Here is a 21,326-nt window from a genome sequence, read left to right as displayed (position 1 = left end):
ATAAGAAGAGATTTCTCAGGACTGGCACACAACCCAACATCTTAACTGAATTTTTCACACCATTCCAGGGCAATGCATGTTCATTTAGACCACAATGAGCCCTTTGGGCCTTAAAATCATCACAGGGAATTCATAAAGAAAAAAAAAATCCACATATTTTTCTTACATATAGGAGCACAAGAAGACCTGTATTACACAATTAAAAGGTACAGCAGAGGTCAGCCAAAGAAGCCCAGAGCCTTTGCTTCATCCCACAGCCCCTGAGAAGAAATATGCATGGCTGACATAATACTGGCAGGGTATCAGCTGCTCTAGGTGATGCCCCTTCTACACAGGATGGAGTGGGAGGTGGGACAGAGGGATTAGGCTGCTTCAAAGGCACAAATCCTGTTTTACATGCTTCTGAAGGAAAGGCAATTGCAGACAGCTCCTCTTTCTGTTCATAGCTAACCCACCAAGCAGGGTAAAAGCAGTTCTGCACTGGCTGCATCTCCTCATTTTGAGCTTGATTTTGACTTTTCTGACCCAAGTCTGGCAAACCTCCAGGGCATGTGCTAATAAAGCAAAAGGAAATAGCTCTGAAAGCTAACACCAGAAGCTTGGAGGGCAATCATTATGTCCAATACACTTCAGAACCAGGCTTTCTGCCTGCTTCAGTCTTGCAAAAATGATGTTTTTTTGAAGGACAATTTTAGCAGCTTACACCTCCAGTTTCCTCACAGGGCATATTTTGCATTAGATAAGCCACTGGCAAAAAAAGATGTTTGCAATCTAAATGTTCAGATACATTTCTGAGACAGTCAATGCAGCTTTGTCCAGTAAAAAATTCCATTGTCCAGATATATCATGGAAACTATTGAAGCACTGAGACAAGTACTTAAAAATTGAAAAATTATTACCAATCATCCTTATCCAGGCCACTTAACTTCCTCTAGTAAACAAATGAACAGAGTTGAAAGCAGGTGAAAGCCTGAGTTTAATGACAGTTTACTGTAAGAAAGATGGGCCATCTCTTCACTTTCATTATGTCCTAGCAGCTTCAAAAAAGTCCCAGACATCTGCAGGCTCTGCCCAAGCTTTTATCAAATACTCCACAGATTCTTTAATTTCTATCAGTGGTTAAAATAGGCATGAAAATGGTGTGTATCACATAACATCAATATTTGCTAATCATCACCAGTACTCTGATAGAAACTTCCTTCCATCTGGTAGTAACAGCAGCACTGCCAGTAATTGGGTAGTCCCAATAAAGCATCCCACCTTAGTTCTTTCATCCTCCTGCTCCCTCTTAACCTACAGGATTTCTTCAGGAGGGAGATGACATTGGATTGACATTCTGAACACAGATTAATCTCTGTCTCCAGAGAGAGGTTTTTACTCCACATTTCAGTTCTTGAAGTTCATACAACCCTCAACATCACATCAATCCAAGACCCCAATTTGCTACTCATGCCTATTAAACACCCCACTGCATTGCTTTGCTGAACAGACTGGCAGACATAAACACACATTGCAGTGCTTTGCCAAAATGTCATTTCAGCACCATAAACTTTCACTGCTAGCTAAAAAAACCTGCCAGCTGCAGTCCTTGGCTTTTACAACATCAGCAACCAGCTACTATCACAAATCCTCTGGAGACAATGACTTCCAGATAGATGCAGAATGAATCACATTTAAGCTTCTTACCTTCCAAGGCTTATACACTCCTCCTTGGCCAGCAGAAGAAAGGAGGACTGAAATGTGGCAGAAGATGCCAAGGATACAGCTTTAAGCTTGTAAAACCCTTACCTTAAGTTGCACAAAACTGCCACTTTACAATTTGCCCAGCTATCATGGGTTACATGAAATTATTTCCCATCTCAAATTGCTGAATCTTTCACAGAAAGTGGGCAAGAACAGGAATAGCTGGCATGAACATATATCATCCCCAAATGAACTTAAAGTATTCCTCTCACCAAATAGCACCTTCCTGAGTATTTAGCATAGGATTGGCAACTATTTAGAACAGGAAAAAAATTCTGTGAGTACTGCATGAAATCCCATAGATGGATATGTAAGAAAAACAGGGACACTATGAAATGGAACTGGTTCCCTAGTTACCCCGAGAGAATTCCATAATGTAATGGCCATAGCTAAACAAGGGAGATCATCACAGAAGCCTGGAATGTGCTGTGGGGGCATATTAGGTAAGTTAGATAGAAACAGGAGATGGAGGCTATGGGAGGTGGAAGGGAGACCAGAGTAAATAAGAGGGAGGACACAGAGCCGACTGCAGACAAGCAAACCCTTATAATAAATGCAAAAGGCAAAAAGGCATCCTGGTAAAGGATAGGGAATGTCTTTTGTTTCTCTCATAAATTGAGGAAAAAGAAAAATGGTGTTCTATTTGTAGATTTTACAAATATTATCTCATTAGCATGACATGAACAATTCCTTGTGGAGGAACAATTCCTTCTATAAGATGGCAAACAATTCTTGGAGACCAAGGGAGATAGGCATATTCAGATTAAGATCAGGGCACTTAATTTCTCCACAGTCAAAGATCAATCTGAGGTTAAGCAACTGCTAGAAAACAAAGAACAATATGATGCCACCCTAAAGCTCCTTAACTCAATCTCTCCACAGATAATTAGGAATACATTATGGTCAGAAGCAGTGAAGGCAGCAGGTAGACCCTGAACATCAGTCTGCACTAAAGTGTTCTCACAGCATGGAAGCCATTAGGAAACCAGGAAAACTGGCCAGACCTTTATATTACACTGACATTTGCTCCTGAGTTAATGAAGAGCAATAACCTCCAGGATATTTTGATAATACATTACAAGTTTTCTTTCCTCAAGTTCTGCTTAAGTCACAGATATGAATGCATGGAAATGCTTTGACAGAAAGAACATGGTTTTCCTTCAAATACTATTTTGCCCTTTGATAAAAAACACCAGCAACATGCCCCACAGTAGGAAAAGTATTTTCTCTGCCAACCAGGGAGGTCAAGCACAAGTTGATATTCGAAGTTCTACCAGCACTTCAACACCCTCTTGAACAAACACAAAAATTCTAGCACTTCTATCTACAGTCACCCATCTTCCACATTCTGCTTTTTCTCCCCCAGTTATTATTTTCTGTGCACATTCATTTCTATGTTGCCCAGCCTAATTTTAAGTATTTCAAACACAGGTGTTCAAAGTGACAAAATTAATCTACTCACAGCCAGAAGTGCTACCAGAATGCGTACATACCTGCCAAGAAGGAAGTGACAGGTAAGAAAATCTTATAAAGCAAAAGAAAGGTAGAAGAAAAACGTTTTATCTCCTCATTGGCTTTGTGACTTCTGTACCCTTCCTATTAATCAGCTTATTTTCTGTGGGCATCATTAGCACATTTCATCACATGAAATCTCCTGTAAACATTGGAGTCTGCTTCACACACTCCATGCTGTTCTTTACTGTGCCATTAGGCAGTATCAACATATACTAAGCCTTGTATGGAGGTTTGCCCATGTGGAAACGCCAAGAGAAAATAGAACTGCATTAATGAAACTGCATCGAGTAGCCTCAACTGCAACTGTAATGTGCTTCAAAAATAAATTCAAATCACTAAATCAAATCCACTTGCATTCCAACACTCACAATTTATACTGGATTGCAACACAATTTCACAGGTCTACTGATATTCATACTCTGTACAAACTAAATGATTCATGAGCTTTCCCATCAAAAAAAAAAATACATGTGCTGTCATGAGAAGGAGACTGTGTACATAAAACAGATTCAGAACTTTAATATCACCTGCCTATAGGTGCCTTACAATTCATAACAAATCAGTTTGTTTCTAGAATATGCATTAGCTTTATAAAATGAATTTGTTACAGATCAGTAAGAAAAGCTCTACCAAAATAAATCAGTCCAGTTACACTACAACCAAAGATATATGCCAGCTCACTGACAGTTCCACTTCCTTCAAGAATTTAAAGAAACAGCTAACAAACAGGCGTTTCCTTAAGAGAAAGAATCAGCTGTGAATCAGCTCCTGAGCAGTGTGGATGCCCTAATGGGAAATCTATCCCTCATTCTTCCACTCTCAATCAATCTACAGACATTAAAAAAGGAGACACTGCTAACAGCTGCTAAATAGCCTCTTTGTTTTGCAGCAGTCACTCATACATTACACATAGATCAAGATTAAAATGATGAGGGAAAAAGAAAACCTACCCCCGACTATACGCTCTGCACATTATGATTCAAACAAATTTGAGAGCAAGTGTTGTCTGACATCCAGTTCTGACTATCTGAGCAAGTCTTCTCCTAATAAATCACCTAAACCACTTTGGCTTCCTTGAGGAAGACTGTGTGCTAGTTATCCCACCAGAAACCACACTATGCAAGCTTGCAGGGCCAGGCTGATGAAGAATTGAGCAACCTGGTCTAGTGGAAGAAAGGTGTCCCTGCTTGTGGCAGGGGGTTTGGAACTAGATGATCTTAAAAGCCCCTTCCAACCCAAATCATTTTACACTTCCAAACCATTGCTGTAATTGCTCCCACACACCAGGCAGGACTGTCATACCAGAACAAAGGTGAGGGCCACACTGAACAACCAGAAAGCCCATCTCTCTACACTGCACAAGACAAAGTGGCACTGCTTGCCTCAGGCATAAAGGGCCAGACCTACAACTGCCTGGCAGGGCTGCCAGGGAACTAGATTATTTAATCAAACTTATCAATTCTCTACTTTTATTAGAGCCATAAAGGGTAAGAAGTAGTTGAGTAGGGCAATTAGATGCTGTACCCCTAAAGCCCTCCTGCTCTACAGTCCTTACAGAAAATAACTCCAGAAGTTAATTGGGTGTAGGCTGTTTCTGCATTTGGCATGTCAAATATTTACTGAAGTTTCCTCACTTAAATCAAGGCTTGATGTTTTGCTCATACTAAACCCTCTGGGAGATCTGCTTGTTCCAACTACAGAACAACAGTTTCAGTCTCATGCAACTTGCACTTACCATCCTGCTTTTCACTGGGGTCTGTTCACCTTTTGGGACACATCTTCAAATAGCAAGAAATGGAATGCAGAGGTGAAAAAAACTCTAATTACCTTTCTGAAAAAAGAAATTGAACATCTCTGCTCCACAGCTTTTCCTTTGTGTTTTTAGCCAAGCTTTTCAAAATTAATTGACTAACCTATAGACTGGAAAGATGGGGAATGGTGATGCTTCAATAAGCCAAGCATCCTGTACAGTATATTGAACATTAAGGTGGTCAGAGAACCAGGAGATCTTCATATTCTATCAAAATACATAGTTCCACCTACACCCAAATTCTACAGTGATTAGACCTACTACAATTCCTACTTCTGGAATTTTATTTGCAACAAAAAAAGTACAATAAAATTAATTTTAAAACTTTCAGGAATTTTCCATGTGGCATGGCAGTATTATGGCACTGTAGCAAAGAAAATATGCTAAACAGATCTCAAAAAGATAAGAGACAAAACAAAATTCCTGTTGATGCTTTTCAATTACCAAGCTAGGCATTTTTATTGTATGCAGTTAACAAGGAGAGCACTAAAGCAATGTTGGGGACTTTAATGTTGGTATTCAAACTTTGGGAACTGATATCCAAGATAAGTTAAATAGAAGTTAACTCTGCCTAAGGTTTCTACAGAAAGGTTTCTAAACTGATCTGTTTCTAAAAATCAACGTGTAAAGTGCAAAACCTCAAGATTTCATATTCAGCTTTTTTGTTTCTTTAAACCACAGATGGTAATCAAAACTTCTTTGGGAGCACACAGGAATCTCAACTTGCAACAAGACAAATCAGATATCTTTGAAAGAAGTGGTATAACTTACGTTTAAGAAATTGATGCTTAATAAAGCAGAAAAGTATCCTTCCTTCTCCCACTGAAAGACATTCTCAGAGACACTCACAGGGTTTGCATTCCTTCTACTAGTAAGACTTCCCAAATGAACAAGTACCAGATGACTGGAGTACACTGTGATGTTTGGTGTCTTAATCAAAACTGAGTTGCTCTCACCGAAATTAAAAGGTGTTTCATCATGTCTTTAGTCTCAGCAATGCACCATGTCTCATGGAGCTTCCCTGTAAGAAGGATCAAAAAGGCTTCTACATATTTTTCTATTTGATTATGGTGATTCCCCAAAGTGGATTCATTCACCGTAGCTCTGAAAAAAGTATGATGTCTGTGGAAAATTTTGGTGGCTCACAAGATTAGCCGTTCAAGAAAAGTAGTAAGACAAGAAATACTCTAAATCTGTGGGTTCCATTGCACTGAACGTTTATGCTATGGTACTTTGAACTCTAAGGAGTGCCAGGAAATGCAAGGGGTGGGAAGGGGAGATACAGCAAACTTGCCATTGTTTTTACTCTTAATTATCATATTAAATGCAATTAACAAGGGCTTCTGCTTAATTCCCATTTTCTATAGAAGAAAACACCTAATGCCTAAATTGTCAGCCTTGACACAGAAACTTTCTCTGAAAGCTTCATAATTAAACCAGTGAGTTTTATTACCTGCTTGGGAAATGTATCGCCTACCTACTTGTTACCTGCTAGTGCAACTTTGTGTTTCAAGTGCTATTCACTGCAAATGTGTTAAATTAAGAGACACTAGGAAAAAAAAAAGGATCTAGCACATAGAGACAGCAAACATTATCCATACAGAGCCCAAAAATCTTAAGGATAAGACCTGTTCTTCTATTTACTTTAGTAAAATCTACAGCACATGAAATCCATATGACCATAGTATCATAGGGTACTCACAGAACCTTGACATTTCAGTTTGACTGGGAATTTTGGTGCCAGACCAGTAAAAACAAAATTACTCATCATGGAAATAATAGAACTTAGCAACTGTTTAGTCTTGAGATGCCAGGGAACCAAATGACATGGATTCAGTGAGGTTAAGAATTCAATTTGTTAATTAACTATCTGAAAACAAACTTTGTAATCCGTATTTATTTTCAAAATATTATACACTAGACACTCAATTGCTGGTACACCCCCTCCCCCCCATTTTATCCATACATTCAGGCTGGCTTGCAAATAGAACATTCATGTTCATCTCTGCATTAAATGCAACTATCAGTAATTTTTACTTTTTAAAAACTCATTTAAAAGACACACTGTACATAGAAATAAATCACACACAGGCACACAATAAATGTTTTGTCATTCAGTAAAATACTGCTTGCAGTACATTAGCCCTTTTATAATAAATTTGACCCCAGTAACCACCACTACCCTGGCTGTGTTTAGCAGTGAGCTGCTGCCAAAGCAGAAATCCCCCAGGCAGCCTCAGATGGGCACTCACAAGTCATCCCTGTCTGTCACTGTCTCAGCTGTCACTCCACACTGCCTGCTTACACCAGCTGCAGGGCAGGTGGGTGACAGTGGGGTGTCACAGCAGCCCTCCAGCCTGGCCTCACTTGGCTGCTGAAGCTTGTGCTTCATGCTCCAAAGCACACCAGTTTTAAAGGCTGCACTAGGCCAGCTTGGAGAAACTTCTTAAGAAAGAGTTTAACCAAGAATTTGCTATATATTTCCTCTGCATAAGTATCATTGTATCCACAGGTTAAAAAAAAAATAGTGTTTTTGATTAGTTGAAAGTCAAAATCAAACTTCCATCACAGCACAAGAAAAATGCCAGTCACCACAAGACAGCAGGCTTTCACACAGGCAAGCAGCCTCAACACACACAACCTCACAGAGAGAGATAAACGACACAAAATTATATTGATACTTTGAATGCCTGGTTGGCACCTTCTGTTATCTCAGAAAGGCCCACCCTGCTTCCTTCAAGGTCCCACTGCTACTCTGAATGCCCACACCTGCCCTACCAAACTGTCAGTTTACCTGGAAAATCCAAGCAAAATCTATCTCATGTGCCTCCAAGCTGCAAAGGAATGCAAACCCACCAGGTTTTAAAATAACTTTGTATTACTCAGTGTTGATATTAACATTTTCAAAATGGCTACTCATCCCTTGCAAAACCAATTAAAGACAGAGATGCAAGGCAGTCCAGGAGGAGCCACAGATACTCATCAGCTACATGGCCATACTGCATAGACGACTGAGAATCTCAGTCTAAAAACATCAAATGAATGATTTTACATATCTAAAGAACAAAACACCAGTTCAGAATAATGTTGCTATTAATAGGAATAATATGCATGCACATTATGGATGTTCTTTCATTTCACAGATGTGATTTTATTCTGTTACAGCCATCACAACTTCTATTTAAGATTTACAATACAGAGAACAGATTTAAATGAAAGTCAGCAGATATTTGCTTTATAGTTTATAATTACAGGGATCTCTCCCTATAGAGAGAGATAAAAAGGCATTAGTTATGGTCAGTACTAAAGGGGCAATTGTGTATTACAGCACTGATGACCCTTATTACACTGAGTTTCAAGAGCTGTGACCAGAAAAGAATATTCTCAGCATAAAACTACACAAGAGCTTTAGCAGAAACGAAGGGCAGAGACTACTGTGACCACACCATATTCATGTATCCCCTGGCAGGTCATTTGATTCTCCATTTTGCAAATCTTCCCACACAGCTTTTACAAAGATCCATGACCACATCAAAAGCACCATGTTACTTACAGCTGAAAAAAGAGGACTAAAAAATCCCCCAGGAATATTGATTTGAAAGAGAATAAAACTGCTTGTGAGATGTTTCCAAGACAATCCACCACAGTGAAATGAATGCCTACCACAACGTAATAGCCCTTTTTGCTCCCCACAGTAAAGCACCAATAGGATTTGTCAGACAGACAGGACTACACTTCAGTAAGGATAAAAAACCTCCAGTTTTTAAGGATGCAATTTTTACAGTTCCTCTGGACACTAACTGCAAATAAGACACACAACAGAACTTCATGCTCAATTCCATGACAGTCATATTTCTGTGTAAATACTAAACATTCTTCCTAATCCTATTTTTTTCTAACTCTTAAATGTTCATACAGAAAACATCACAAAAGGAGGCATTTGTCTCTTCTGGGTTATTTTTGTCTCCAAAAAAAAAACACTACACACATTTTGGAAAGCATTGTTACTGCCAGCTGGGGTCACTTTTCACCTAGTGTCAGTAGAAGAGTAACTACAGTGTATGAATAAAAATACTTACAGTGTTTTATAAGATGACCTAGAGCAAAGTTAATCTAAATAATTGAGGCTATTTGGAAGCACTTTTGTGATAGTGCCACTGTATTAATGGAAGACAGTGACTCTCCAGACAGATCTTGACTTTAGATGCAACATGTCTAACCAGTCAGTAGATTGGTACACAAACCCTCCTCTCTACAAAAACAGAGAATACAACTTGTGCTGTTAAACCTGAGATTTGCTGCTTGACCTTTCAGCACTAGCAGATTGCTTTTCAATCCCAAATATATGGGGAAAACAGTTATATTTCCACAAAATTATACAGCTATCCTACAGCAGCAGGCCTTCACTAGAGGCTGCTGAGTTTAGAACCACTAGATCACACTTCAAGCCATGATCCAAATTAACTAAAACACTTCAGATTAGTAAAGTTCCATGCCTAATCCTACTCAAGTTCCCAGATACTGCAAATCACTCAAAACACTATAAACAGCAGACATCTTTGTGGTTTGTTTGGCACAACACAGTTAATCCTGCATTCACACAACTGAGAGACAGAAAGCACTCCATCTGCCCCTCAGTTCATGAGCCCCTCACTGCTCACTCCATCTGGAAAAGACTGTAAATAAACCAACCTGTTTGGCCAACTGGTCCTTCTTCACCAAGCCAGTGGCTGCAGCGATGTTCCCTGCTCCTTCCACTGTCTTTTGCGCCACCGCCGTCACTCCTGTCACCACAGCTCCCCCAACATTGGACACCTGCTCTTTGGTCTTCTCAGCCACTGAGGAGAAGCAGAAGATGGAAAAACACATTATGCCTCTGGGAGCTGTAAGTTTTTCAGAGAATTTATCACTGACAGCCTGACATCATGAAAAGCCATAAGGCCATTACATTTTCTGTACCCCAAGTGGATCTTGAGAAATTAAACTATCCATCTGGTAATGCTGGAGCAGCAGAGGTAAAAATAAGCCTTAGCTGGGGCTCAATTTCTTTCATGTGAAAGACATCTGACATTTTCATTCATGTCTAACCGCACTTTAGGGAAGAAAAGTCATTATTTAGACACTCTTATTACGTCCATCTCACTGTATAATATATCCTAGTTTGGAATTGCATTCCAATTAGTCCACCAAACACTTGCTGCATGATACAGGGACTGGAAGACACGATTTTTTGCGTTACACTCAAAATACATTGATTATTACTTTTTTTTAATTTTCTAAGATATATATAATTAAAAAGCAGATCTATTAATGCTCAACCAGAGAATTTAAAACAGAACCTTTTATCTGACTCCCTTGAGATTTTTGCCCCAATGGTGATACACAATATACTAATTTATAAAAAGACTGAATGTCAAAGCAAACTGGATTTATAGCTAACTTCCAAGCCCCAGGGAAAAAACAACTCATTTAGCCTACATATACATCAGCAGTTGCCATTCTACCTTTCAGAATATCACTGGGGTTTTTCTGTTCATTCATCCCCAAGGGCTCTTTCTGACAGCAGCTTGAACTACAGTCAAACTGCTCTAAAAAAAAGGGATGGAATGACTTCATGCCTTCAAGTTACATTCCCAGATTTTTAGCAAAACACACATGTACTCCTCTAAACAAGGGAGTGTTTTTCAAAAACATCCATCATATCTTTTTGCCATTCTAACTAATCCTATACTTTCCTTCAGGCTAAATTCCATCTGATCCATAAAATGTATTCATAGCTTTATCTGCATCCTTTATGAGCACAAGATGGATTCTGCTTCAAAGTTAGGCAACCATTTCTGAGTCTTTTTTTGGGAAGTGCACAAGAAAATTAGACTTTCTGTGGATAAATTACATTTCTTTAATTCCTTACACAAAGAGCATCAGTTGCCCCTATCAAAGGGCAGGCAGCATGCATTACTATGAATGATAATAAATAGCAAAAATTAGGAAAAAGCTAGAAAGCTAAACATGACTAATATGCAACTTTTATTAAAGACTCAAATTATAAATATCTGCTGACTGAAAATGGAGGCAGATAATTTAATGCTCATTCTAGCTAATTTAAAGGGAAAAGTTACCAACGAATTAAGTATTATCTCTTATGACCAGAAGCTTTCATTATAGAGTAGAACAACAGACTATACATTGTCTGAAATTAGAAAAAGTCTGTTTCTAATCAAATATCTCCCACACTATATGAGACATTAATTACCTAAAAGTTCATGAGAAATTCCACTGTATACATTCACTACTCTATTGCCATGCTTGTTTTGGGGGCTGGGGGGGTGAGCAGGGGGGAAGATAATCAAAAGTGTGTTTTTCTGAAAAACAAATGTTGCCCTCAGGGAAGGTTTTACTTAACAGTAGCAAGTGCAAAAAGACATCTGTTAAGATGCCCCCTTTGATTATTACCAGCTACAGACCACAAAAAGCTTTGGATTTTATGCATGAAATTTATATAAGAAGTTTTCCAATAGTTCTTGCAAACATATACCTTCAGATGTGTGTCCTCATAACATGCTATATCTTGCAAAGCCTAGGGAGACCTGATTGTGCTTGGAGTCTTTCAGAAAGAAATTGGGTAATGTTATGAAACAAACTTATTCATGTTGTTCCAAATGGCAAAAAGAATTCTAAAAAAATAAAGTAGCAGCTTATAAAAGATGCAAAAATCCAGTTTTCCAATAAGTATTTAAATTTTAAAAAATTAAAAGAGAATATATGTTTTGTGTACATTTCAGTACTGCTTTTTACTTTTCCTCTGTCTCATTCATTGTCTGGGAGAGATCCTGGGGTGTATCCAAAGCAAGTCAAGCAAGTCAAGGGAGGGGATTCTGCCCCTCCGCTCTGGTGACACCCCACCTGTAGGGCTGCATCAGCTCTGGGGTCCCAGCCCAGGACAGACCTGGGCCTGATGGAGTGAGTCCAGAGGACACCACCAAGATGATCAGAGGGATGGAGAGTCTCTCCTATTAAGACAGAGCTAGTAAGACCCTAATTGTGGCCTTCCAGTACCTAAAACTGTACAAGAAAGGTGGAGAGGATCCTGTGATCATGCTGGGACAGGGCAGAAGTAGATTAGTTCAAACTAAAAGAGGAGAGGGTTAGATACAGAAGAAATTCTTTACTGGGAGGGTGGTGAGGCACTGGAACAGGTTTCCCAGAGAAGCTGTGGATGCCCCATCCCTGGAAATACTCAAAGCCAGGGAGCCACAAGAAACCTGGTCTAGCAGAAGGCATTTTTGCCCATGTAAGGGGTTAGAATCAGATCATCTTCTTGGTCTTTTCCAACCCAAACCATTGGGTTTGATTCTATAATTCAGGGTCCTTTCATTCTGTTAATTTTTTTTTGTATGGAAGTGCCACACACTGTTTTGAAAATTACCCTTTCCAAAAAATGTTGAATGGCAGAAAACATATATCACCACTGAGTCAGAAATTACATCAGAAGGCTGAAAAGGCTAAAAAGCAGCCCATTTATTGAATCCTCTTCTTTCATACCTTGGTTTGCTACAGGTGGACCTGACTGGTCATTTAATCAACACATTTCACATGACTGGCTAATTAAGAAGACACCATCTTTGTGAGAAAAACAACTTGTTAAAAACACCACCTGCAGATGGTTTAGTATTTGATTATCATTCTTTCTCTCCAGCCCCCTGAAAGTTCCCAGACCAATTCATGGGAAAGCTTATCTAGCTTTCTCTCCCTGACCACATTGTCATCCACATACGTCACGTACAAATTCAGTAGGCTTGATGCTGAAAAGGGCTCAGTTGGCCTTGAGCAGACTCATCCTTTCTGATAAAATGATAAAGCATGGTTGTACTGTGTTGATTATCACAGGCACAACTCATGTCATTATCTCAAGTTCTTAAAGCACCTACACCTCAAAGTATCAAGAAACAGAGTGGAACTGAGTGCACTGTGGATGCTGCAGTATAAACCACCTGATTCTCAGTGCCATTATTACACCCACGTCTCTTACACTGTGCTGTCATGGAAAGTACAATCACCTACCAAGAGCAACTATCCAGGGGCTGCTGTTCCCACTACTACAGGATCCTGGGAAGGCACTGTCTCAAGTACATTCCCTCCTCCCAGAAACACATTATCCTAGCAAAGGCCTAGTACATACAAACTCAAATGACAAAGGAAACAATCAGGCCACTAACACTGTTTCTGGCACAACAATAAGATACTGACAAAAGTAGTAACAAAAGCAGTATACTTAAGACTGCTTCTATTTCAGACAGCCATGGTTTAACCCCAGCTGGCAACTAAGCACCACACACTGGCTCATTCTCTTCTTCCCCCAGCAAAATCAGGAAGAAGAGAATTGGAAGGGTAAAAGTAAGAAAATTCATGGGCTAAGTATGGTTCAATTGAAATAAAATACTAATATTAATAAAAAATTATAATAAAAAGGAAAACAACAAAGAAAGAAAGCTATAAATCCCACAGGTGATGCAAATCCAAACAATTGCTCATTGCCAACCAACTGATGCCCAGCCAGACCCTAAGCAGATGATTCCCACCAACCTTCCCCATAGATTTACTCCTCAGTATGATGCCATATGGTGTGAAATATCCTTCTGGTCAACTGGGGTCAGCTGTCCTGGCCGTATCTTCCCCTAATTCCTTGTGAACCCCCAGCTCTCCCACAGGTGGGGTGAGGTGAGAGGCAGGAAATGCTTCCATGTGTAAGCCCTGCCCAGCAATAACTACAACATCCCTGTGTTACCAACACTGGTTCCAGCACAAATCCCAAAGAGCCCCATACCAGGTACTATGAAGAAAATGACCTCCATCCCCACCAAAAGCAGCACACAGACACAGCATAAGAAAGCTGACACAGGACTTACCATGGAAGATCTCTCACACACTGCTTCAGAAATCAGAGCCATGAAAATAAATTCAGCAAACTATATAAATACCACAGATTGGCAAAAGCAACCATAGTAAGGAGAGAATCTTCTTTCCTGTCTCTAAGGAATAACTAAACATCAACATCATTACCAGAGTGACTCTGATAATGAGCTTCAGTCCGGTGACCCTAGGGCTCTGAAAATCCCACAACAGGAGAAGAAAAACCAAAATAAGTTTCCAGTCTCATGTATTTTATTGCTTACACTAAGTAGTAATGGGGAAAGTATTAAGTGTGCACAAACAAATCAGTCCACAATACAGGGGGTCGATTCCAACTTATTAAATTTATCTTAATGCTTAATGATCTTAAGCCATTAAGACTTTGTAAAATTTATATTTGCTTTGCATCACAGTGTTGAGAACCAGAGTAGATCACCTTCTGCAGAGCTTTTCTGTGCAATGGCCTGATTACTTCTTTTATCTATGCAGAGACTGTTCATTCCATTAAATGACCCTGGGACAGTGTACAATGACCACAGCAAGGATGAGTTTAATTTCTAATACTGATTATAGCACTGTGCAAAAAGTACTAGCATTGAAGTTGTCTTTGCACTACTTATTACAGACAACGGGGTAGCATACAGTATCAGTGTAAAACCTCTGGAGCAATTCAAAATCATAACCAGTTACTTTCAAACTTGAACAATAAAAGTAGATTCAAACCACAGAATTTCCCTGAATTAAAGAACTTACTCTTACTGTACCAAATACACTTTTGAGTAAGTATTTCAAATAGCAAGTTTGTCTTAAGTGCTTGAAGAATTCATTTACAAAGATGCCATAAATATGGTGGTTCTTTAACTTATGCAATTTTCTGTAAGATACCTGATAGCGTTAAAGAGCAGGACAACCAATGACTAAGAATGTTAAGAAAAACAAGAATGAACCTGAATAAATAAATAATTAAGCAAAACACTTGACTATGTTTTGCTACTGTCAATATTGTATCTTCACTCACTTGACTGAAGGACTAAGAGCTTTTTTGCCCTGACTTACTTACAAATCGTACTTTATTTAGAATATCTGAATATATTCATCTTTGATACTGTCCATTTTTGGGAGATAAAGATGGGTGGATTATGCATTTACAGTCAAAGGCCAGGAGACACTGCAATTAGGAAGGCGAGTCTAAACATGAGCATACACCCCATAAAATCAATAAGCAAAGCTGCTTTTATCAGAAGTTGAGAGAAAGGGTGACCTGAAAATAACAGACTTAGCATATTCCAGTGAATCACAGCCTGGAATCCTCATTTCACAGTATCTTCATGTCACTAAATCTGGTACAATCAGGTCACATTTAAAGCACAAAATGTCTCAGTCTAGTAATTCTGGGTTTGGAAATTAACTGACTGAAGAATGCAATTAGGTTTTTCAGCCCTTCAAGATGTGTCATTTCACCAGCATAGGGGGTTAAATCACAACTTATTCAAAGACAGCAAAACTATCAAGATATTGCAACTCAGACATTAAGAGAAGACTGACTGCAAAACAGTGAGCACTCATTTTGATCTGTGACTCTAGACTGTTTCCAACCTCTCAAACCATTTTTATTTACATAACAAAGTGTTTATTTCACCTCAGGTTTCACATGATGCACTGGGAATTTAGTATCGTAAGACCAGCACAACTTGTGAACTCCCAGTCATATGAAAAAAGTAGGTCTTTACAAGTAACTCAAAAGGCATTTTTGCCACATCAACTTTAATACTACTGATTTAAATGGATTTGATTTCTACATCAACCTCACAGCATCTCTGTATTCATGTTACACCTCACAGAATCACTAGAGTGAACCCAAATCTGTTATATCTACCTTCTCTTCTTGCCAGAAGAACTATTTATAGGCTTGCTATTACTTTTTTGTTCTTAAAATGTGTCCAAGAACTTGCTCTGTTCTTACACTAGCAAGTCCATACTGTTTCATTTTGGAAGCCATGACCTGTAGATTTTGCCTGAAGTCTTCTCACTGCCATAGTTCAATCTGTTCACTCCCTGTTCATTTTCCATTTTCATGCAACAGCCAAACTCGTCTCAAACAGCTTGAAAGGCCAGAAGGTATCAAACTGCAGCACAGAACCCATTATTCCCAAGTTTTGGGTGTTTCACTTCATGTCACCTGTTTCCTAAAGTGTGTCAGAAGCAGCTACTGTTTTGCCTAAAATCAACAGTAACTTCTCCAAATTTTCTATTCACAGGCACAGCACATAACAGGTGTGTCCCCCTTATGTTTGGCTTTGCAGTCTGTTTTGTACCTTCCAGAAGAAAATGCAAGTTATTTTAAAACCTATTAAAAATTCTATTCACTCACTGAAAATTTCCTGCCTAATTAATTATATTGCCATCACATAAAGAGAGGCACAGCACTTGAGACCAGTAGTTTCTTTCAGGATGAGGAAGAGAAGTCCCCCACTGAGGTAGCCCACTAGAATCCCAGTGCTTCAGCATGTTTCATACATGTGCAAATGCCCTTGACTTAGATTCCACCACATCCCAGCTTGGTGAACATCACCTCTATTAACTTGCTTCCTAGTGCTGTCAGTTGCTGCTCCCACATCTGTGATGATATTGGATATAGGTGTCCCAAATCTCATTCTACTTCAATCCTCTACTGGTCATAGCAATGATCCCTCTGAATATTTCTCTTAATTGAGGTCTAATGAGCTGAGATTTCAAATCTCACCATAGCAGCACACATGCTCAGCCTAAACTCTGAAGAACTATCCTGGATATTCTGTTTTGTTACTAGAAATACTCTTGACTGACTTTTCAACCATTAATGTGGGTTATGTATTAAGTACTGACATTTGTTTACCTTCCAGTGTTTATCTTTTGCCTTGGCTTATGTGAGCACAATGATACACTGACATGTCAGCTGAATGAGAGACTGGCTGTACACTAAGGAAAAAGAAATCCTTTTCTACTATCTTATTTGTTTCTGACTTTGTTAGGAGAAAAACATTTTCTCTTATCTTATTTGTTTTCTTCTTTTCTACTATCTTATTTGTTTCTGAATTTGTTAGGGGAAAAATTTATTGACCATGCATTCTCTTCACATCTCCAGAGCTCCCACATTCTACAGCAGAAAATTATACATTTTATTCAATGCCCTACGGTCAACGAAGGCTTTTCTGCACTCTGTAGATATCAAAGACTTCCATTCATTTTGCCCCTTAAAAAAAATTATTGGTTACTGGTTTCAGTTCATACCTAACATGATCCCTGCAAATCAATTTAAAATGCAAATTTACTCCTTCTTGGTGTAGAAATGCTATTGTGAAGATACATGCCTGGCATTAAATTCCAAGTTTGAAAGTGCTCTTGCTATTGAGAGATTAGTCAGTTAAAAAAAAATTCAAAACACTCATAACTGTGACAAATTCAAATCAAATAATGAAATTTGTTTATTTCCTGTATGCCATTTCCATTCAGTCTTTCCATCCAACCAGATCTCTCAGTTTTCCTATGCTTTTCCATCTTTCATAAATTATAGTGCTCTCAAAAAAACTCAATTTTTAATAGCTAAATGGCTGGTTAATCTCATGCAGCAAAGAAGCTGAACTCAAGAGATAATTATCTTACCTGTTGTAACACCATGAACAACTCCTTCCTTGGTCCTGGAACCTAAACAAAGAAAAATATTATGTTGAAAATGCATATTCTTAAGTACTGATAAAGACTAGATAGATGATAAAGAGGGATTAACATGTAGACTGCATACCGCTGCACACTATTTCCCAAGTTTATTAAAAATTAAAAAGAAATTCAGCCTAAGGGAAGAAGCAAAACCATCAGGAAAGAACAACTGTATGGATGGGTATTGACTGTGGAAAGGTGAGCAACATTGGAAACACTTGTACAGTACGTATGGACTTCCTTGCCATTTTCTGAATAGCTGTGTTAGGCCTCCCACTTTGGCAAACTCACACAGATGACTGCACAGACACCATGTTAACATCCCAAAGAGAATCATGCATGCTTTTGTAGAAGGTCTGAGCCACAGTTTCCAGAAGATGCTTAAAATTTCACCTTGCCAGATCTCAGTTTGCAGGGCTTGACAATCTCTACTGAACTACAGAAAGGCCAAGAGGTTAAATTCATGGGGAGATGGAAGTGCTAGCCAGATTTAGATATTAATTAATCCAAAAGAACAGCAATAAGCAGTAGATAGGATTTCAACATGAAAATGCCCCCCAGGGCACACCCCAGGTCTGCTGCATCCACTGCCCTCGCTGTCACAACTCACAGGTGATTTGCAGGAAGCAACCTGGAAGTTGTGCTAGACCAAGTCATAACACAAGACCTGTGTAAGCAATGTAACTCTGCCACACTGAAGACTGAAAACTGGTTTCTGCAACACCCATGCAAAAAGACCATTACTTTTCACCATGCTGCAGGAAAGGGAAAAATCTCCTACATCTTTAAGGGGAAGAGAAACTAATTAGCACATACTGCTGTTTAAAACATAACTAGGTGTCTTTTTCCTTACCAGCCCTCTACTTGCCCTTGTCAGGTTCCATAATTTGGCTACATTTCAGGGATTAGTATCCATCTGTGGACTATGATGCTTAACAATGTACAATTAACAGAGTTTATGGCTCCTAGTTAATCATCTTACCTAGTCTGCCAGAGATAGGATGACATTTTATTTTTCTTACCAACACAGAAATGACCTTATTTGTAATGCAATTTTTTTTGCTGTCATTCAGTATTTGAGATATCATAATTTATTCTTCTGACTTTACACTTCTAACATAAAACAAAATGCACAGACAAAAAATATTAGAATAAAAGCAACTTTTTGTCCAAAATTCTTTGCAATAATACAATTAAACACAGAAACACAATATAAGCACATTCATCAATATGTCCCACTTGCTACTAGTGCAAATTTATGGAACTTTAGCCATGTAGTTTTGGCACTATTAGATTGATTGCATTATTGAAAAGGCTCTCTTACTGATGAGTAAGAGTAGAATAATAATCCATGATAAATAATAGGGAAAAAATACTGCATTATGTAAAATTAGATGTTCCTTTAGCTAATGATGAGGTTAAACAGCTGAAAAGTCTTTTTCCCACTTTATTCCAATTTTATCTTTCAAAAAGGTTTGCTTTCTCTCACAAAAATATTTACCATTGAATAATCAGAAATTTCACTATATGCAAAGTGTTCCCACCTATGGACTTGTTCTGGTTCTCAATTTTGTAGCACCATGAGACCTGAAGAAGCAAAGCACATCCTGGAATTCAAGCAGATGATGGTTCTACAAACTTCTAGTAACTAGACACCACTGCAGGCTTACAGTATTGGAATACTTAATATTAAGCACGTGCATTTAAAGGCATTGTTAGACCTGGCCAATATCTCATTCATGTTGTTGAACAGACTATTTGCAAGCCAAGCCATTAAAGACATGGCAACCTGTGAATAAGCAAGTACCCAGTTCCCTAAGGCCAGAAAGGGATGGATAGTATGGCAGAACTCCCTGAGGACCCATGCAATGCACACATCTCCAGAGCGACCTAATCCAAGTAGATTCTTACTTTACTCACTCAGACAACACTGCTATAACCATAACTCGCACAGAAATGCTGGTCTCTTTCGTGGAAGACAGACTATTCTTTAAAAAAAGCTCAGCTCACAGACCCATATGGAACAGGAGTATGTATAGCCAGATCCATTAATTGGCAAACAACCAGCTGGTTGGTGTTCCAGACCCTACAGCATATGTTAGAGCTCAAGAGTACTTGCCCCACTGCTGCACACTTGCATGCAAGCAGCTGTTCCTGCCATGGCAGCTACAACAGCATCTAGAAGCACATTTAGGATCTGCCAGAACAGGCCTATACATAACAACAGTTGAATTCTGTAGGATAACTTCTGGCTAGCCATGAAGGAAAGCTGGTTGTCCACACTGGTTCCAGGATAAACTAGCTGTCTTTCATCCTGGCATTCCCAAAATACTGACAGTCTTGCTCACTGTGCCCTGCATAACTAGGGGAACAGAGGAATCAGAGTAGGGATAATATAAAGGCCAAGGAACATGACTCTAATCTAAACCAAGAAGCAATAGTAGTATGTGGTAATGCTACTTTTCCTAGCTGTAGTAGACATCAGTGTGAGGGGAGGGAGAACACTAACCAGCATTTTTCATTTGTTTTTTTTTTTTAATTACAAAAAATACCATAGAGTCTCTTCATGATTTATTATCATGGCTGTCACTGTGCCAGAATGAAGGAGTGTACCAGCAGTTTGCAAATACACTCATTTCTGGATTATTTGAGAGACCAACAGACTACTGACATTGCCTAGTCAGAGCTGGCTACAGACTGGGAGACATAAACCCAAATTAGAGGAAAGGGTTATCTATGTTTAAGGAAAACACTTGCTTCCAAGTCCTGAAGCCCATTAGTCTACCAGACCAACCCTGACTCCCTCAACTACTCTGCTGGCTTTTCTACAACCAAAGGAAAAAAAGAAATATTATGAAAAAGGAGTGGAGGAATTTGGATGGCTTTGCCAAATAGGTCATGACTACTCTGCTCTACTCCAAGGCCACGTGCCAGCACAGGAATTGTAAACAACTGTCAGCCACCCTACTGCTAATAAACTATTCCTTTGTTCTGCGAGCTTATGACACACCAAAACCATCAGACTGGAAACTTCCATTCCCGAGCAGTGAACATGCACTCAAGAGTCAACTGAGCAAAAACCTGGGCTCCCTGGAAGCACGCATGAAGCTCAGCAGACATGAACACTGCACCACCAAGAGTGTGTAAGCACATCCTTCTTACTCAGCTCCTGTTTTCAAAGCAAGTGGAGATTAAGTACTGCCACTCACTTCCTCTCTGCTTCACACTAAAAGCTCTTGAAGGATACAGAAAGATGCAGTTTTAAGTTTACAGCACAGACAAGACTGCTGAGCCCCAGTCCTTCTTTCTAAACAATGACCAGGACATTCTTTGATATCAAGAAAGGCCCTGATGCTGTGCTTGAATGAGTTAGAGAACCACTAATTTCAGTCAGCCAATGCTGAAGCCCATTGGCAGAGAAGGTTAAAGGGAAAAACCCCCAATACTTGAAAGCATAAAAACACATTGTAGGGTATCACATTGAGGGTGATCTTGGGTACTTAAAAGGAAAGTGGACTGAGGGAAGAAAGTAGAGACTTCAGCATGGACAGGAAAACAAAAATCCTAAATTAATCCTCCAATACACTGCGCTCCTACGTAGCTCTAAGTTTCTCCCTTTGCCAAGAGAAATTTTCCTTGTGCCAAAAAAAAT

General features: G+C 39.1%; 1 protein-coding gene across 2 annotated transcripts in view; it reads right to left on the bottom strand.

Moving 5' to 3' along the window:
* SNCA (synuclein alpha) overlaps positions 1-21,326 on the bottom strand; it is a 63,196-nt gene that overhangs the window by 37,728 nt on the left and 4,142 nt on the right. For both annotated transcript variants that reach the window (XM_068187590.1, XM_068187591.1), the window contains exons 3-4: positions 17,621-17,662; positions 9,761-9,906 (exon numbers count right to left, since the gene is read on the bottom strand). In XM_068187590.1, the coding sequence (XP_068043691.1) occupies positions 9,761-9,906; positions 17,621-17,662 (188 nt within the window). The remainder of the gene's footprint in view (positions 1-9,760; positions 9,907-17,620; positions 17,663-21,326) is intronic.

The sequence above is a fragment of the Anomalospiza imberbis genome, chromosome 4 (genome assembly GCF_031753505.1).
Source record: "Anomalospiza imberbis isolate Cuckoo-Finch-1a 21T00152 chromosome 4, ASM3175350v1, whole genome shotgun sequence".
NCBI classification, from domain to species: domain Eukaryota; kingdom Metazoa; phylum Chordata; class Aves; order Passeriformes; family Viduidae; genus Anomalospiza; species Anomalospiza imberbis.
The sequence above is the reverse complement of the archived record's forward strand: the minus strand, read 5'-3'. Positions and strand labels throughout refer to the sequence as shown.